This window comes from Synchiropus splendidus, chromosome 16, assembly GCF_027744825.2.
Source record: "Synchiropus splendidus isolate RoL2022-P1 chromosome 16, RoL_Sspl_1.0, whole genome shotgun sequence".
Lineage (NCBI taxonomy): Eukaryota > Metazoa > Chordata > Actinopteri > Syngnathiformes > Callionymidae > Synchiropus > Synchiropus splendidus.
The window spans coordinates 19,524,923-19,541,841 of record NC_071349.1 but is presented as its reverse complement, the minus strand read 5'-3'; the positions used below and the strand labels follow the sequence as shown (position 1 = coordinate 19,541,841).

At 49.3% G+C, this 16,919-nt stretch overlaps 1 protein-coding gene across 1 annotated transcript; it reads left to right on the top strand.

The window, feature by feature from the left end:
• Window positions 1-1,258: 1,258 nt before the first annotated feature.
• zfp36l1a (zinc finger protein 36, C3H type-like 1a) lies at window positions 1,259-4,701 on the top strand. Its single transcript, XM_053845860.1, has 2 exons — window positions 1,259-1,489; window positions 1,947-4,701. The coding sequence occupies exons 1-2, from the start codon at window positions 1,439-1,441 to the stop codon at window positions 3,000-3,002; spliced, it is 1,107 nt and encodes a 368-aa protein (XP_053701835.1). The 5' UTR covers window positions 1,259-1,438; the 3' UTR covers window positions 3,003-4,701.
• Window positions 4,702-16,919: the final 12,218 nt, after the last annotated feature.

The following is a 16,919-nucleotide window of genomic DNA, read 5'->3' as shown; positions in this document are numbered from 1 at the left end:
ATGTGACGTCGGGGGAGGGGGGCGTAATTGTAGTGGGGCTGAAGAAGTTTCTTCACTGGAAAGTCCCACCAGCGGTGTTACAGTCCAGCAATTAAGAGTAAATTAATTACAGAGCGCTGGGATGGTAGCTGGAGGACAGAGCTGGGTAAACAACTCCTGACTGCTGCGACACACCGCAGATGCAGAGGGGAGTAAAAGTGGCGCTCAGCGCAGGCAAATCACAAGCATGTTTCCAACAGGTGGCTGACTGTTCCCGGCTGAAACGCTTCTCTTTCAACTGAACAGCAAAGTCAGGAGACTCACCGCTGCTGTGGCCCTTTTCTCCACTTTATTTAGACGTGAATCTAGCTGGAGTTTCAAGGTTATGATGTCGGCTCTTTACGACGCGTTTGTGAGTCTGTGTTGTTTTTGTTTTATTGCTGTGAAAAACAGTTCCGATAGAGTTTGAAAACCTGGCTTCCTCCGGGCTGCCAGAGCACAGACAGTGGCTCCGAAGCCTGCCAACAGTTTGGTGAGTCAAAGTGGAAGACGTTTGAGCAGAGAAACAAGCTGAGTAATGAACTTAATTGTGAGGACCATCACCATCTGGGACTTGCTGAAGAGGAGCCAGGTCCAGTCTTTATTAACTTCCTTTGAGCCCTAACCTCTCGTGTTGCATCGCGCTCAGGAAATAAAGCTGAATACGTAGCGGATATGGTTAAATATGGTGTCTGGACTTTGCAACTTAAATAACCGTTAAAGTTGTGCTCAAGTGTTTTGGCATCAGGGTCAAGCAACAGGTCGATGATGGACTAGAAGAGGCATTTTTCCTTAAATAACAGAACTTTTTTAGAAGTGTTTTGTTTGAAGGAGAGAGCGCTACATAGCAACCCACCGTATTAATGTGCAAAGATCTCAAAAAAACATCAATATATGCATGAAAAAGTTCTATATTTACATGAATCAACATCTCCGGCGTCTTATTTAACGCGACTTTTGACAGTTTGGTTATCTTTAAAACACGTCAGACAACTTTACTTTTTCGTTTCATGTCTTTCAACACTTGCTTCAAACTTTTGAAACTGGCTTTAAAAGCCATTGTTCCCGGTCGACGGTGTGGATTTGGAGCGTCGCAGCGTGTGCGGTGATAATCCCAAAACAAGCTGAAGAAGTTGGTTCCAGCAGAAGAGGAGGAGACCAAGTGGAGAGGAGGAAAAAAGTTGTGCGTAAAGTTGACGCCCCGAGCGGCAGGCTCCTCCTGCGCAGCGATATAAGGCAAATGTCGGGGCTGTCGCGGGGCACAGGGGGAGTCGCGCAGGGTCCAAAACACACCGGCTGTCTGTCGACCACCACCACCTCCGCAGACCCGCCTGACTTTCCAACCACCACCACCACGCTTTTTTGGAAGTTTTAATTTTTTTAAACGACTTTTCCCTCGCCGTGTGCGGTGGCTGCAAAGATGACGACAGCCGTGGTGTCGCCTTTCTTCGACTTGGAAGCCATGAACAAGGTAAAAGTTGTGGGCCTGGTCGCTGCGCAGCTGTAGCCGCTGTGGAGGAATGAAGCGCCGCGGGCCGCCGCCGCCGCCTCGACAACTCTGACAACTTCGCTGTTTGGCTCTAAATAACGCCGATTAGCGAGCTCGGGGCCAGTGTTGCGCCGCTGGAGTCTCGCGTGTTCGGCTGACTGGTTCCCGCTTCGTGTGGAGTCGGTTTGGCGAGTCGTTATTTCCTCTGCGTGTGAGCTTCGATTGAAATGCAGATGAGCGCCGACATCCGCCTGCGAAGTGTGTGAGAAGTCGTTCTGTTTCCGACGATGCAGGTCGTGTGTGCTGCGTTTACCAAACAGCACATTCCTCCGCAGGGCAACGCGCCAAAGCAGCTGCGGCTCTGTAGGCCCGGATCCGCTGGTGCCGGAGGTTGTGTGGCTTCTAACGCGCCTCGCTCTGCTCTGCTCTGTCTCTGCAGAACAACAAACTTCTGGGCTACAACAGCAACCTGGGCGCCAGCCATCACATGTCGGTGGCCTGCACTGGTCCCACCGGGCCCATCTCCAGCCCCGCCGGAGCCCTGCTGGACAGGAAGGCGGTGGGCTCCCCCTCGGTGGGCGGCGTGTACCAGCGGCGGCACTCGGTCAGCAGCAGCAGCAGCAGCAGCAAGTTCAGCCAGAACCAGTTCCTCAACTCCCTCAAGGCAGCGGACCATTCCTCGCTCATCTCAGGGGTCAACAAGGAGAACCGGCTGCGGGACCGCTCCTTCTCCGAGACGGGGGAGCGGCTCCTCAGCAAGTGCCTGGGCCCGGCCAGTCCCACGGGCGGCAGCAGCGGCGGCGGCCAGGTCAACTCCAGCCGCTACAAGACGGAGCTGTGCCGGCCCTTCGAGGAGAACGGCTCCTGCAAGTACGGCGACAAGTGCCAGTTCGCCCACGGCATCCACGAACTGCGCAGCCTGAGCCGCCACCCCAAGTACAAGACGGAGCTGTGCCGCACCTTCCACACCATCGGCTTCTGCCCCTACGGCCCGCGCTGCCACTTCATCCACAACGCCGAGGAGCGGCGGGGCCCCCCGCAGCAGGCCTCGCCCGGCAAGACGGAGCGGCCTCGGCTGCAGCACAGCTACAGCTTCGCCGGCTTCTCCAGCTCGGGCGGGCTGCGCGACAGCCCCACCTCCGTCACCCCGCCGCCCATCTTCTTCCCGGACGAGGTGCAGGACTGGCCCAGCAGCAACCCCTTCACCTACTCCAGCCAGGAGCTGGCCAACCTCTTCGGGCCCAGCCTGGGGAGCGCGCCCGCGGAGGCCGGCACCCCGGCGCCCCCCTCCCCCACCGGCACGCCCTACTATTTTCGACCCATGTTGGAGTCCCCCCAGATGCTGGAGTCGCCCTGCAGCCCGCCGGACTCCCTCTCGGACCAGGAGGGCTACCAGAGCAGCTCCGGGGGCAGCCTGAGCGGCTCCGAGTCCCCCTCGCTGGACAACAGCCGCCGCCTGCCCATCTTCAGCCGCCTGTCCATCTCCGATGACTAGATTGCACCGCAGTGACTTTCATTTCCAAAATAAGATCGCGGCACTCCCCCTCTACCTCTGCCCCCCCCCCTCTCTCCTCCCTCCCTCATGTAAGGATGTAGTCAAGTAAGGGAACTATCACCTCTCATCATTTCATCCGACCTGCACACACACACACACACACACACACACACACGTGTCCCGGTGCCAAAACAAAAACACCATGTGCCACTTGTTTATTTTTCTTCTAATTTTCCTCTTGAATGTGTAGCAGCACAAGTGGCCTTGGAAAAACAAGGGGTGTGCACTGCACTGGCCCCCCTCCCCTCCTGAAACCACTTCCCCTGAGCGAGACGTAGGTTCTTTCTTTTTTACAGCTAGTTTTGAGCAAAGCCTGAACGGATAGGACTAGTTTTTTAAAGACGGTAGACAAGTGCCTGGGGTGGTTGCTGCATGTGTCTGAGGTGAATGGACTACTGTGTGATTCCCCGGCCCCTCCTCCTCCTCCCCGCCGCGGCTCTCCTCTGGTCTTATGTAACGCTGGACTGGGTGAGTCTGCAGGATGGACTTTGAACTGGAAGTTCTCCCCCTGTTGCTGGTCACTGGCGCTCCTGTTCGGCTGGAGCCAAAGTGTCACGAAACCACCAGATTTGCTTTGCTCCTCTCCCCACGACTCCCATGGTGCAGTTGGACGTCCTGCGACTTGACTAGGTTGGATCTCCCCGTCTGTTTCCAAGCTGCTCCCCGGAGCCTCACATCCCGTTTTGCTTTATTTGATAATTATTTTGTATTAATGTTATTATTACGGTTATTATTATTATTGTTTGAAAAAAAAAAACTTTCCAGACAGAAGGTTTGCTTGTCACTGCTTATTTAACTTATCAGAACGTATTTATTGGTGATCATATGCATTTTTTTGTTAATTTTTTTTTGTATTTATCTGGATAATGAACAATAGAATATATTTTCTTTTTATGTTAAATTATGATCTTCCTTATTAATCTAAAGATTGTGAAGACATGTTGTCAGTTTTTCCTTTTTTTTCACAGTTTAATATATTGTACTTTATTGACTTTTGTTCTGCAACTACACTTTGTCAAATGAAACTTAATTTAAAGCAAAAAAAAAAAATGCAAAAAAACCCTTTTGCGTTTTGATTATTTATTATTTTTCATACTCCCTGTTATTGGACTGCAATTCCGTTGCTTGTTTTCTCTCCACCGGGCCCCAGGAATCTGGCTTGATAGTTTGACTCGAGTGTTCTCACAGCAGAGGTGGTTAAGGTCCTCGCACATGGCTGGGTTGGTCGGAGGAGTCTGGTGCGCCCACTCTGTTCTTCTAAGCAATAGCTGTGACCAAATGGCTGGAGGAAAGTTTGTTTTTCGTTCTCGCACCGTTGGGTTTGGCCTGATGCACTTGCTCGCCCCCTCTTGACCAGTGGAAGTGCCTCCTTGAATACATTCCAGGTAGCTAAGGCTTTTTTTTTTTTTTATTTGATAATAGAGCACGAACATCAAGAAATCTGTTCTGTGTTGGAGAGAAAGAGGTGAAGAGTTTGACACAAAGAAAGTACAAACTGTTGAATGTATTTTTTTTTCCTTTATTTTCAGCCATTTTTGTTTCACTACAGTAAATTCTGTGAGTTTATAATGAATCTGTCTTTCTGGTTTTTGTAAGTATTGATTGCAATTAAGTCAATAAACCCCGTATTTTTGGAAAAGTTGAGCTGTTGTCAGTTGATGGATGAGTCCGCACCTCACCAGCGTTCATGGGCAACACTGGCCGTGCCTTTGGTTCTCATTCTGGTCTCTACAGTATACGTGGTGGTGTTGTGACGGCGGCAGCCACCACCGGGGGCGTTTCTGTCTGGTGGCATGGGATTGGTAAACAGTCAGGGGGCGCTCTCGGGTGTTGACCTGCGTCCCGCTCCGCTGAAATATTGATCAGAGGACGACAACCTGAAACGTTTCCACGAATAAAAGTGTGATTTTTGACCGGATCAATGAGCTCACTGCTGTTTGCTGAGTTGAGTCACGGCTCCGACATGTTGCTTTCGTAGCTACAGTGAGATCCTGCCTCCCTCGCACAATGCGGCCTGCCGGCGTTCGACTCCAATCACAACACGCTGGCTTCCTCTTCACAAACGCCACGCCGCTTCTGCTTTTCCTTGGCTTCTAGACACTTCCGCCTCACAGTGTTTATGTTCTCTCCCGTGGCAGAAGGAGCCGGGACAGAAGCTCCCTTCCTTCCACACAATGGTGGGTGCTGACCCGTCACAGTGACCCGTGGAGGCCTCTGTGTTGCCGCCATGCAACGGCAGGATTGTCTCGGCCTTTCACTTCCATCCCAGCAGCCTCTGTCGCCGGGTCCTCTGCTTCAACACCTGCTCTCCTAGAAGGGCTGTTGTTGAACAACCAAAACACGGCAGACAACGACAGAAAACTTTCAGGGATATTCCCTGAGATCAGTCCATTATGTGAGACCACCAGAGGCTCCTGAGGCCACATGTTCTGGTTGTGTCCAAGCCTGAATACTCTCTGGACCAGTTCTCAATTCCTTGCCTTCTCATATTCACAGGCTCAGAGACGTCATGCCCCGTGGCTGAATCCCAGAAAACCTTTGGTGAAATACGGGACTATTTCATTCAGTCATTTAAGGCCCTCGAACTGTTTTGACTGGGGAAACAGTATAGTTGCAATTCTTGTAAACAGCGAGCAGCCAGAGACTAGGATTGATAATCTGCCAGTGACTTGGGTGGGATTGCTTTATTTGTTTTTTTATTTAGTTGCTCAGCTTCTTAAAAGCTGTCTGACTTATTTTCTACTTTTCATATCTCATGCTTCATCATCGCCTTCATTCTCGACTGTTGAATGATACTTTTTTTGCATGGTGTTGGTGCGAACTGATCGTGCCTTATTTAATGTGTCTTGTGTAGTTGCACTACCTGATACGCAATAAAAGTATTTTGAATTCAAAACATGTTCATTTAGCATCCATCTCATTATAAGCAAATGAATTATTCTATTAATAATTGAATTACGGAGGTAAAAAGGCACGGTAATGCGGAAAAAAAACAAAAATGTAAATATGAAATGACGACAAATTATTATAAGATTTTCAACATAAAAGTAATGATTTTCCAAAGACAGGAATCAGAAATGGCTATCCGAAAAGGATGCGATAACAAAGAAGAAAACAGGTGGAGGCACGGCGCCTTGAGGAGCACCATACTGCTGTTTTCAATCTGCCCAGGGATTTGACTTGCTAGCATGATGCTAACTTCAAAGCCGCTTCTGTTTATGATTCTGGCTGATATCTAGTGCGAGAGGAGGAGGCTTGGTGCACGACTCTGAGAGGGTGGAACTGGTGACCTCAAGAAGAAGAAGCTGGCACCTTGGGTTCACCTCAGACTTCTCCCCACTCAGCCGTGGACTTGGTTTCCTGGAGTGTCAGACTGTCTCTCTATATTTCAGTCATGCCAAAAAAGACATTTGAAGGTCTGGTCAACGTCCACAAACTGCTCATCCTCGCCACCGCACTAAAGGCTGTTCCTAATTCACGATTCAATGTCAGTGGCATGCAGTTATGCAGGCGCTTCCTGTTTGTGTGATGTGTACGAAGGCGAGACAAACGAACAGGAAGTGGTTTCTAAACACAGAGTGAGGGGGTCGTGTGCACGTTGTCATGCGAAGGAAGAAGAAGAAAAAAAAGAGAAAGAAGCCATGACTTCATCAAACTTCACAGCAGGTAAACGTTCCGCCATGGAAACCGCACACTGCCTCATTCAGTCGCAGCATCAATGCGTGGGTTTAATCTCCATTTACGGCCTTTAACCTGCTGAGTTGAGCAAGAGAGTGTGTGCGGCGTGGACACTGTGTAATTGTGTTATCAGAGGCCAGCGCGCCGCTTTGTTTGCCTCAGAGAGGTGAGTAAATAGTGCGGGATGTGCTAACTGTGCTATTTCCCTTATCTGCGCTCACAGCTGAGCGCGTCCAGCCACAAGTGTCTGTGTGTCTGTGTGACGGTGTGTGCGTGTGCGAGTGAGTCTGTCGCCCGGCGGAGCGACAGGTAGATAATTGATGGCCAAATAAGGGCCCAGGTCAACAGTGAGCGATGAGGCTCGGGTCTGTCAGAGGCCGCTTTGTCTGCAGAAAACAAGAGGTGCGATTAACCTCCTTCAGACACACATACCAGAGCTCCAAGCAGCACTCTGGCTTCAGCCCAGGGATTAAATGTTCCTTTGCTAAGTGCAAGGCATTGATCCGGGCTGACACTAGCACACTAGGGCTGCTGGGTTCTGAGATCTTTCATTTCAAAACTGTGAAAGCAGGGTCAGGTGACACCTCGGAGCTCACGTATGAAGTTGAGGTGGGACATTCGGTGCCAATGGTTGGAGGTTCCTCTCCGCTCATCTGGGCGGGGAAAAGCCGCTGCCATATGTTAGCAAGGTCATGCTAAGGCCTCGCACTCAGTCTTGATCCTTTCACGCCCCCAACTTGGTTGAAGACCCGCTGATGTTGTACGGTATGGATCAGTTTTTACAGGTAAAGTCTGTAGGTCATTCTTTTGCAGTACTCCACCATACTTCTATCATGGAAAGGTATGGGCTCCGACTCATCCACACTTTCTAGGAACTCTTGGGAACTTTAGGAACAAGTGAGGGCTGTGCATCTGCAGGTGACTTGCGATAGGATACGTATCACGATACAGCAGTGGTGATACAATACGTCCCAACATATTGCAATACTTCAAATACAGCAATATATTTTAAAAAGACCCATCATCTTATGGTGTACAACCAGATAAGGCAGTACAATATTGTGCGCACGAAAACAAGTGTACTGTTATGGCGCCAGTCCAGTTCGACTTCTCTAACAGACGGATGAGTCACTCCCTAAATCAACAAAATAAATGTACAGAAAGACAAATGCAGCAGCAAGCACCTATATATGTAAAACTATAAATGTAAATGAGAATATCAAGACAATATCGCGCTATCAAGTATCGTGATATTTATGAAAAAATATTGCTACAACATTGCACAATCCAGTATCGTGATATCGCATCGTACGCCCGACATCCAGAGGTCTTCCTGATTTTACGCGCCAGTCTTAGAAATAAAAGGTGGGAGTGGCCCTCCCTCGTGTCCTACTGAAGACAGACAGTAGAACTGCAGGTAAACCAGCTCGATTTGGTTTCCATCAGAACACACTGAATCTGTGCTGAGCTGAAGGGGAACACACCGCAGAAGAAACTTTTCAGAATCCACTCTAAAGGAGCCACTGAAAGTCCGGGGCGTCACATGACCCGGTTATGGTGTGTCACATGTCTCTGCGGGCTTCATCATTAACATTTGCTGCTCCAATTCAGATTTATTTGGCTCAGGGTCCACGTCAGGTCCACGTCCTTCCTCTTATGCAAGCAGCGACTGGCTGGTTGTGTCAGGTCTGTCACCCTGAGACTCAGCTGCCGCTCCCTGATCGCTGCACCCAGGCCCTGTTATCTGCGCCGCTGCTGAGGCTGGACGCGGCGCTTCCCCAGTCCGGACCATGATCCTGGGCAGGATCCAGTGTCACCGTGTTGTTGCTCCCCCCGCCCCCCGGGGCCACGGGCAACCCTTGACCTGCCAGAGACGGGGAGACACGGCACATATGTGTGGAGCAGCTTGGCAGCAGTGGTTTGACAGGTTGTGGAAACACACCCTTCTCCTCCTCCGTGGAGTGACACAATAACAAACACGGTGCCACCACGCCGCACCAGTCCGGCTCTAATGGACAGGCGATGACTTTCTCCGACACTGGACCCCAGAGACGAGAACGGACCACACTGTTGTGTGGGGGGTTTCTGGTCCAGTGAGTCGCCTCATGTCTGCTGACGACCAACATCCACATCTGCTCCTCATCCACTCACTACCAAAGAATATTATGTCACAGAGCTGCGGTTCTGGGCGGCATCACATGACCCGCACTGGGGTTGGATCAATTACGCCATATCTTTCCAAGATCAATGGTTCTACTGCACTTTAAACAAACTCAAACCTGGTCTGGGACCTCAAGCTCATGGGAGGAAAAGTCACGTACTACAGGTTCCATAATGCACTGCAACAATTGGAGCACTTATGCAAGCTTTTCCTGGATTAACAGGTCAATTTTAGAATATTAAATTCACAAGTGAATTATGTTTCTCTTCGGACCTCTGCTCCTCAACACCCAGGTGAGATGCTCAGGCATCCTTTCAGGTCACTTCCTGGATGAGATATTTTGGGAAGAGGTCTTGATCGGCCTGGAAACATCCAGAAGAGATGGTGGAGACTTGAGGACAGAGGCAAGTCTGGAGCTCTTTGCTGCAGCTGCTGCCCCCGCGACCCTCCGGCCGGACGTTACAGCGGCATGTAGCTAGTTCACGCTACTATTCATCGTCTATTTTACCACCAAACATGTTTGTCTCCTCAAACATCAGCTCCTTTACCTGGCTGCTCTCTCTTGGGAAATGAAGTCACTCCTGATAACCAGAAGCACATTTTGGTCCATGTTTTTTAAGACGTTTTACGTGACATGCTGAAACAGCTACAATTGGATTTAGCTAAAGAGCATCCTCGGGCTAATGGCCTCATTCAGGAAACACAGTGATTTGAGGCTAAAAGCATTTGATGAAGTTAAAATGAGTTAAGAGTGGATATTTGAGTTTGGAAATGAGAAGAACGTCTGAGTGTTTATGTACAAAACAATGTCCAAACAAGGCCTAAATGGGTTTTCTAGCCACAGTCTTGGCCTAGCGACTCTGATCTCGAACATCTTGGTGGATGTATTTCGTTCCTTATCACCGAATGAATCAGTTACAGACGCCATAAATGCCGAGGGAGTCCACCAAAGTCTTCCAAAACAGAGAGTGCGTCAATGCTAATAACACTGTCTTGCATGTTTTCACACCTCCATTATAAAAGCGCCAGCAAGCGTGTGTTGAAATTCAACTTGACAGAACACAACTCTCAGTTTCAGAGCATCTGTTTCCTGTTTCAACCACACTGGAAAACAACATTCTCACTTCTTAAACTGTTTCAAGCCGTCCCAGTTTGGGGAGACAACCTCAGCAGCCACATTCCACATATAAACAAGGTTACATCGAGCGATGCCATTATACTGAGCCCAAATACCAATCACCACAGCAGCTTCACTGAACCTGTGGATGGGATCCAAACCGAGTCAGGTCGGTGCATTTAGTCACGAGCTCCGAAACCACATGAACTCCGGGTTTATGTGTCGAGATGTTCTCTCCTCCCTCAGGTGATACGTCCGTCCTCATTCTTGCTGTGGCTTTATTCAGCCAAAACACAGCGTATTTGAAGGGCCTGTTTTGAAACAGAGAACTGCCTCATCGGGGCCCATTATTGGGCCATTTATAAAGCAACATGTGATGACATCGGCCGGACTCTCAGGAGAGTCCTTGGTTGTCGCAGAACTTCATCTCGTGGGATGATAAAATTCACTCACACAACGCTGATAAACAGCACATACATTTAAATAGCAGAAAAGCTGATAGAGCGATGGCCAAGGAGAGGAGAGACAGAAGGTGACACTGCCATCCCGAAGGCCCGACACAGATAGATGTCGATAGGGAGTCAGAGAAACGTAATCGTGACTGTATCCTTTTGGCTGTTTGAGTTGTAAACAAGCCCCAGATATCTGGCCTTGGGAGGTCAGGGAATAGTTAAAAGTGAACTCTGTATCTTGGTGTGTGTGTGTGTGTGTGTGTGTGTGTGTGTGTTTCACAATGATCCGCTGGCTGAGCCTCAGAGAGACGGAGATAAGAACTGACTGTGAGAAACCGCAGATCTCACACCCACTCACTACACACAAGCCCGTGCGCCGACGTCCATGAGCCGCTCTTGTCTGAACACACAGGCCATCGGTGAGACGCACTGAGCAGCCGGCGCTGGTTTCGCCGCAGGGACACACAAGAGGCGGCTGACAATTAAGGAATTTGGCTGTGAAAACAGAGCAGAGATTGACTGGGAGTGTGTGACTGCTCAGATTTCTCAAGGCAAGCCTTCCATCGAGATAAGACCCGGCCTTAAAACCTGTCGAGCTCGCTCCTGTCTCGCACTTCGCCTGCAGCCACGGCCTGCTGTGACACGCTGAGCCACACTTGTTCACCAGCAGGAAGGGAAGGAAAAACAAACACAAGCGTTGATATCATCACCGTTCATTTTTGAATCTATCATGAAGAAGATCGGAATATCCCACAGGGGAACTCCTGGGTCCGCCCAGGGCCTCCCCCCACTAGGACGCCTCACAAGACACTGGAGTCACCGCAACACCAGGGACCAGCAGTTCTACTGCCTCACCTGATCCTGAATCCAACCCGCCCCGGCAGAAGACTGCGTGTGTCCCAACAGAACGACACAGTGTTGTTCAGTCTGGTGCTCCACCCCTCCCCCTCCCTGAACCCTTTACTTCCTCCCCCTGAGGAAGACTGGAAGGAAGGAAGAGCACATGCCATCCTTCCCCAATGAGGACCATGCTCCAGGATTTGGGGTATGTTTATCAGGCCCTCTGCTGACCCATGTCAGTGACAGTAGGAAGTCATGCTGTGTGTAACGCGGTTCACACTACACAGGCCAAACTGAGACAAACCAAAATGGTTGCATCCACACTAGTTCTGTCAGATATTTCACAGATATATTCGCTCACCGTATCCAATACAATGACTCCGAGTGTGTAAACTGTGCTACAGTTGTTGTCGTGGATCCGTGTGGACGCTAGAAACGGCTTTGTGTCGAGGAAGCACCCTTTTGAAACGGGCGCAGAAGGTGTGTGGACAGTGAGAGGGCCCTGAGTTGAACGTGCCACAAACTGGGGGACGCTGCATGTTGGAGACAACAGTGCCATGGCTTCAGCACCGGCCAGGCGACATTTGTTCTGTCAAAGTTCAATACATTTGCACACAAGTCTGGGCAGGTTAACCAATCAGAGGCTATGTTTGCGGTGACGTATCATGAGAGGAAAAACTCCTCAGCAAGACGAAGACGGCCTGGTTACACCACGATGCACCACATCTTACATTCCATGTTACGTACTTTACTTTTACTTATTTTGAGCAGGAGCTGTGGTTCTAACAAAAAGCAATTTCCCCCCAGACAAACAAAGTCATTCAGCTTCTGGAATGGAGGAGGAGAAGGGGAACTCATCGAGCCAACAGCTCCTCAGAAGCTGATCTTTATATTGCTTTTAATTCGCTAGATAAAGGGCGACAATTCTGCCTCTTCGACCCGTCAACTTTTGTCCCGCCCTCAGCAGACTGACCATCTTCCTACGGTGCGATTCGCGAGGTCGGGGGAAGCCGGAATATGAAGTGAAGTTTGCTGGGAGATCGTCATTCCAGGCGAAGACCTCGGCACAATGTGAGGAAGAGGACATTCTCATAAATCACGGCTCTAACCGATTCCCCACCTGTGAGCACCGTCCTCCCAGAACAGCTGCTGGACCTGGGCAGAGTCCGACACGGCTCCACAACATGTCCCATCTGAGGCAAAACTCTCTGTGGAGCGACCGTGCGTTTGTGCTGCAGAGAAGCAGACCGGGTTCATTAGGAGGCATCTCAGGACATGAGGCTCGTACATCACCATCTTCACTCCAGTCATCCCTCAGCTGCCTCTGGACAGCACGTCTTCATGTGTCAGCTTCTTCAGAGAGCAAGGTCCATAAGGGCTGGGAGTATTTGGGACCAGGCCAAACTGCTGCTCAGGATCTGGGGTCGGGCTCCAGATGGCTTCATGCTGCTTTCAGAACAGAAATGCTTAAAAAAGAAGTCGTGTTTAGACTCAGTGTTGCTTCTTCTGTTTATAATACATGGATTTGTTGCACCTCAGGGACGCATTTACATCATTGTGGCCCCTAATGCAACATGTAAAGGTCCTGGCACGGGTCCTCCTCATTCTCGACTCCTGCTCCTGAAATCTGGATGGTGTTTACGTGTGCTCCATGTTTCCTTCTGGACCTTGGTGACAATAGCTCGACTAGCAGCTCCTGAGGTTATCGGAAAGGCGGAGCAGTTTCCTGTCCCGTATCGGCCGATGTATTTCAAGATGGCGCTTTGTTATGGAGAGTCATGCACATACTGCCAATGAGAGTACTAGGATTTGATGTTGGTGGTGAATATTCGTGGAAATATTATATAAAAACAATACGTTTGAGAACAGGAAACACAGATTTTCATTCTGCCTTTTAAGTTTACTGCCTCAAGGAGGAACGATAAATAGAAGAGCATCAATCGTCCAGAGGACACATGGTATGAGCAAAGTGCTTAAGCAGGACCTCAGCTCACCACAACACTCGCTGAGAGCCAGGGAGGCCGCTCACATACTTCTGTCTGTCCAGTTCAGAACCTGTCTCCTTTCAACAAACCCAGATTCAGGATAGTCATGAATGAAGAGCCCAAATCCCGGGGATGTTTTTGGCGCGTTGACGCGGCGGGCGGCGCATGTAAACACGTGTAACAGAGCTTGTTTACTTGAGCAGCGTTTGAGAGGAGGTCTCCTGGATGTTGTTGTTCTTTCTAACGCTCGTCAGCCACCTCTGGCGGCCACATGCTAATAGAGTTATTGGCCGACTTGAGAAGAGCGGTGGGAGGCAGGGGGTCTATGGTCTGCTGTAGGTGGGGCTGCGACTGTTTAGGAGGAAGATTGAGCCCCCTCCTCCTCCTCCCTTCCCCCTGAGTGCTTACAGCTGCAGGGATGGAGAAGAGGAGGGAGGGGGGCGGGACCCAGCTCTGCATATAGAGGGCCCTTCATGAAGTCACATCTGGACCTTCCCCAGAGAAGGCAACCAAGCGGGCGACTAATGAAAGTCTTAAGTTATGTAATTGAGCTCTTCCATGTGGCCCAGACGCCAGTGTTTGCTTGATCTGCCGCACAGGAAGTGAGCGAAAAACCCATTTATGTTTCTCTCAACCGGTCTCATGTTGCCGTGGGATCAGATAGTTCACCTAGAACCTGCAGGCCCATACATGGAGACTTGGCTGGAAGGACCCAGCTCGCCGCCTCTGGCGTTCGCTGCTATTAACAGGCCCGCTTAGATGGATTGGACCACGTTTTGGAGCGGCCTCCAGTGGAAAATCACCGGAGAAGCACGGACGGCGAGCACGGTGGATGCAATGTGGTGCGCAAGCCTGCGTTCTGAGCCCAGTTCCAAGTGTAAACAACCGTGATGCGGTTTATGACAAACACATGCTGCTGGTGCCTTGTTATGCTCAGCAGGAACTGAGGCTGTAAAACACACGGACGTGAAGCTGCTCCAGAAACATCTCGAGCCGAGGGCCTGGAACACACAGGCACTTGTTCGGCGCTCCTTACTCAACAGCCCGTCTTCGCACTGACGTCACGTCTCAATGTGAAAAATGAGCAGACATCCTGCCTTTTAACAAGATCATGGGGATAAAGATGAAAGGATTTCACTGGCCATATTTCTTCTTTGTCGAATTTTGATCGGTTTTTGAGATGGAACCGGCAAAGACAGAGGAGCTTCTCGTGGTGGAGGGGACAAGAGGACAGGTGTGTCTCCAGGGGACCATCGAGATTGAAGACCAACCTCGATCAGAGCGCTGACACGCTCCATATATGTGGAGAGGTGGATTTATGTAACCATTTATATAAGCAAATGCTATTGTGATGAGAGATAAAGGATGGTATTGAAGAGCTGGTGCAAGTTCCACTGTGGTTTTGTGTCACTAGTCGAACCAGTTCTATAGCAGCTCTGATGTAGACGAAAGATAATGTTGTCCATCAAGCAGACAGTCAACTGCCAGTGTTGGCACAAACCAAAATGACTCTTGTTGAACTTGTGAGAAACTCATAACCCACTTCCACCCGAGCAGCTGAGTTCCACGATTTTTCTCATCCTTAAACAGTGCAACTGGGTGACCAGGACAGTAATGTTCAAGGAGTTTAGAACATATTTATGTATTGTTTTCACTACACGTTTTGCCATGTTTCAACATTCAGAAAAAAGAATTCACACCTAGCAATCAAAGCCTGTAAACAGATTTTATTTATTTATTTTTTAATCCTATTTTATATTCCTTGCATGCTGTAATTTTTATGGTTTTACTGCCACAATTTAAAATATTTTTTATGTATTTATTCTTCTTATTCTTATTCTTTCTCTTAGTTTTTTGAATTATGTTTCTAATTAATATAACTTTATTTTATTATATTATTATATTTAATTTATTTCAGATGGACTCTAAAAATCCCTCAAACAATCTGTAACTTCTTTCAATCTGAAATATCTATAATATATAGATTTTTTTTTCTATTTTTTTATTATTATATTTAAATTTTGCACTGATATTAAAGCCAATATTCAATAATTCACTGAAATAAAAGCCACATTGATCTGAACAAAACTATTAAATATTGATGTGTATGAAAATAATAACTTATATTTTTAGTTTCAGTCTCAATAAATGTGTTGCATCAGGATTACTATTATTATTATTAGTTCCACAGCATGCAGAAGTGTAATACAGTTTTTTTGGGGGGGGGACCAGAAGATGGCTGAGGGACACAGACACTTGTCATTGTGACGACACGCTTTCATCTGTGTGTGTGTCCAGATGCAGTCGCTGTCGTATCAGTTGGAGCAGCAGATTCAATTGGGTTTCCTGTATCAGCCGTGATTGACTTTACATGAGCGAGAAGAAAGAGAGGCAGCTGATGCAGAGGAAATATTCTTGAAATGAACACCTAGCTGAAACCTGCCGGCGTATAAAGTGTCAGCGTCTGGCGTCTCCGTGGCTCAGGGCCAAAAGCAAGGCTGCCGTCACCTTCCTCAGCAGCACCGTACGTGCAGAGGAGGGGAGGCCAATACCTGGCCTGCCCGTCAGACGGAGCGCTGAGGTAAAGACAGGGGTCCAGATGAGAGGCCGCCTGACCCCAGGGGCCCTCAGCGGCTCTGGACCTGTGGGAAGTCTTACATAACTCCCCAAATACCAAGCTATTCTGCCACCCTCACTCCAGTCTTTCCATCTCTGCTTCTCCTCCACCCTCTCCAGACCGCAGCCACGGGGCCAACACAAGCAGGTTCAGCTGAGAGAGTCACGGTGAGACCAGCGCCATGCTCCCCGCGTGAGTGTGTGCAGTGAGAAATGATGGCCGCTCTTCACACGCCCTTCGTGTGACACGCGTTCGTCGTCCCGATGATGGCTCCCTGGACGTGGCTCCGTGGATGTGACTCCCTGGATGAGACTCCCTGGAAGTGGCTCCGTGGATGTGACTCCCTGGAAGTGGCTCCGTGGAGCGGCGTGTGCCATGACACACATTTCTCTCACTGATTCACTAGCATGCCTTTGGTTAGCGCGGGGGAAAAGAGGGTGTAACTTGCATTTTCCGAACATTGCTTTTCAATGAATGGACTGAATGTTCCTCGGTGCGTCTTCAAAGACGCTGGTTTTAACAGCTGAACTTCAGAAGAATCTGTTTGTGTTTCAGTTGTGAGCAAACTCCATTTCTCAACCCCAAACCCACTGGGTTTAAAGAAGGTTCGGGGTGAAAACACAGGCCTGTACGAGGACCTTGCTGGAAGCACGGCTGCTCGCCCGGTGGACCTTGGTGCTAACGCACATTAGCCGCCCAGATGTAGCTTCTCGGGAAAGTGATGACATAAAAGAGCGTGTTTCGGAGACGCACAGTTTCCTGTCCAATCGTTTTCAGGCGTCCACACGAGTCTGAAAATGAGTCAGTACTGCACGGATGCCTGGCCTGTAGTGGATACTTACATAGAAGACATCTGCCATTGTTTTAGAAGCACTGTCTCGTGCCCTTCTGTCGTCAAATACTGCGCAGTGCAGTAAGAGAAAATAGCATGACTTTGGGCAACCAAGTCAAGACCAACCCCAGGTCCATTGGAGTGGATTTACACAGCGCAAGTATCAAGGGACTTA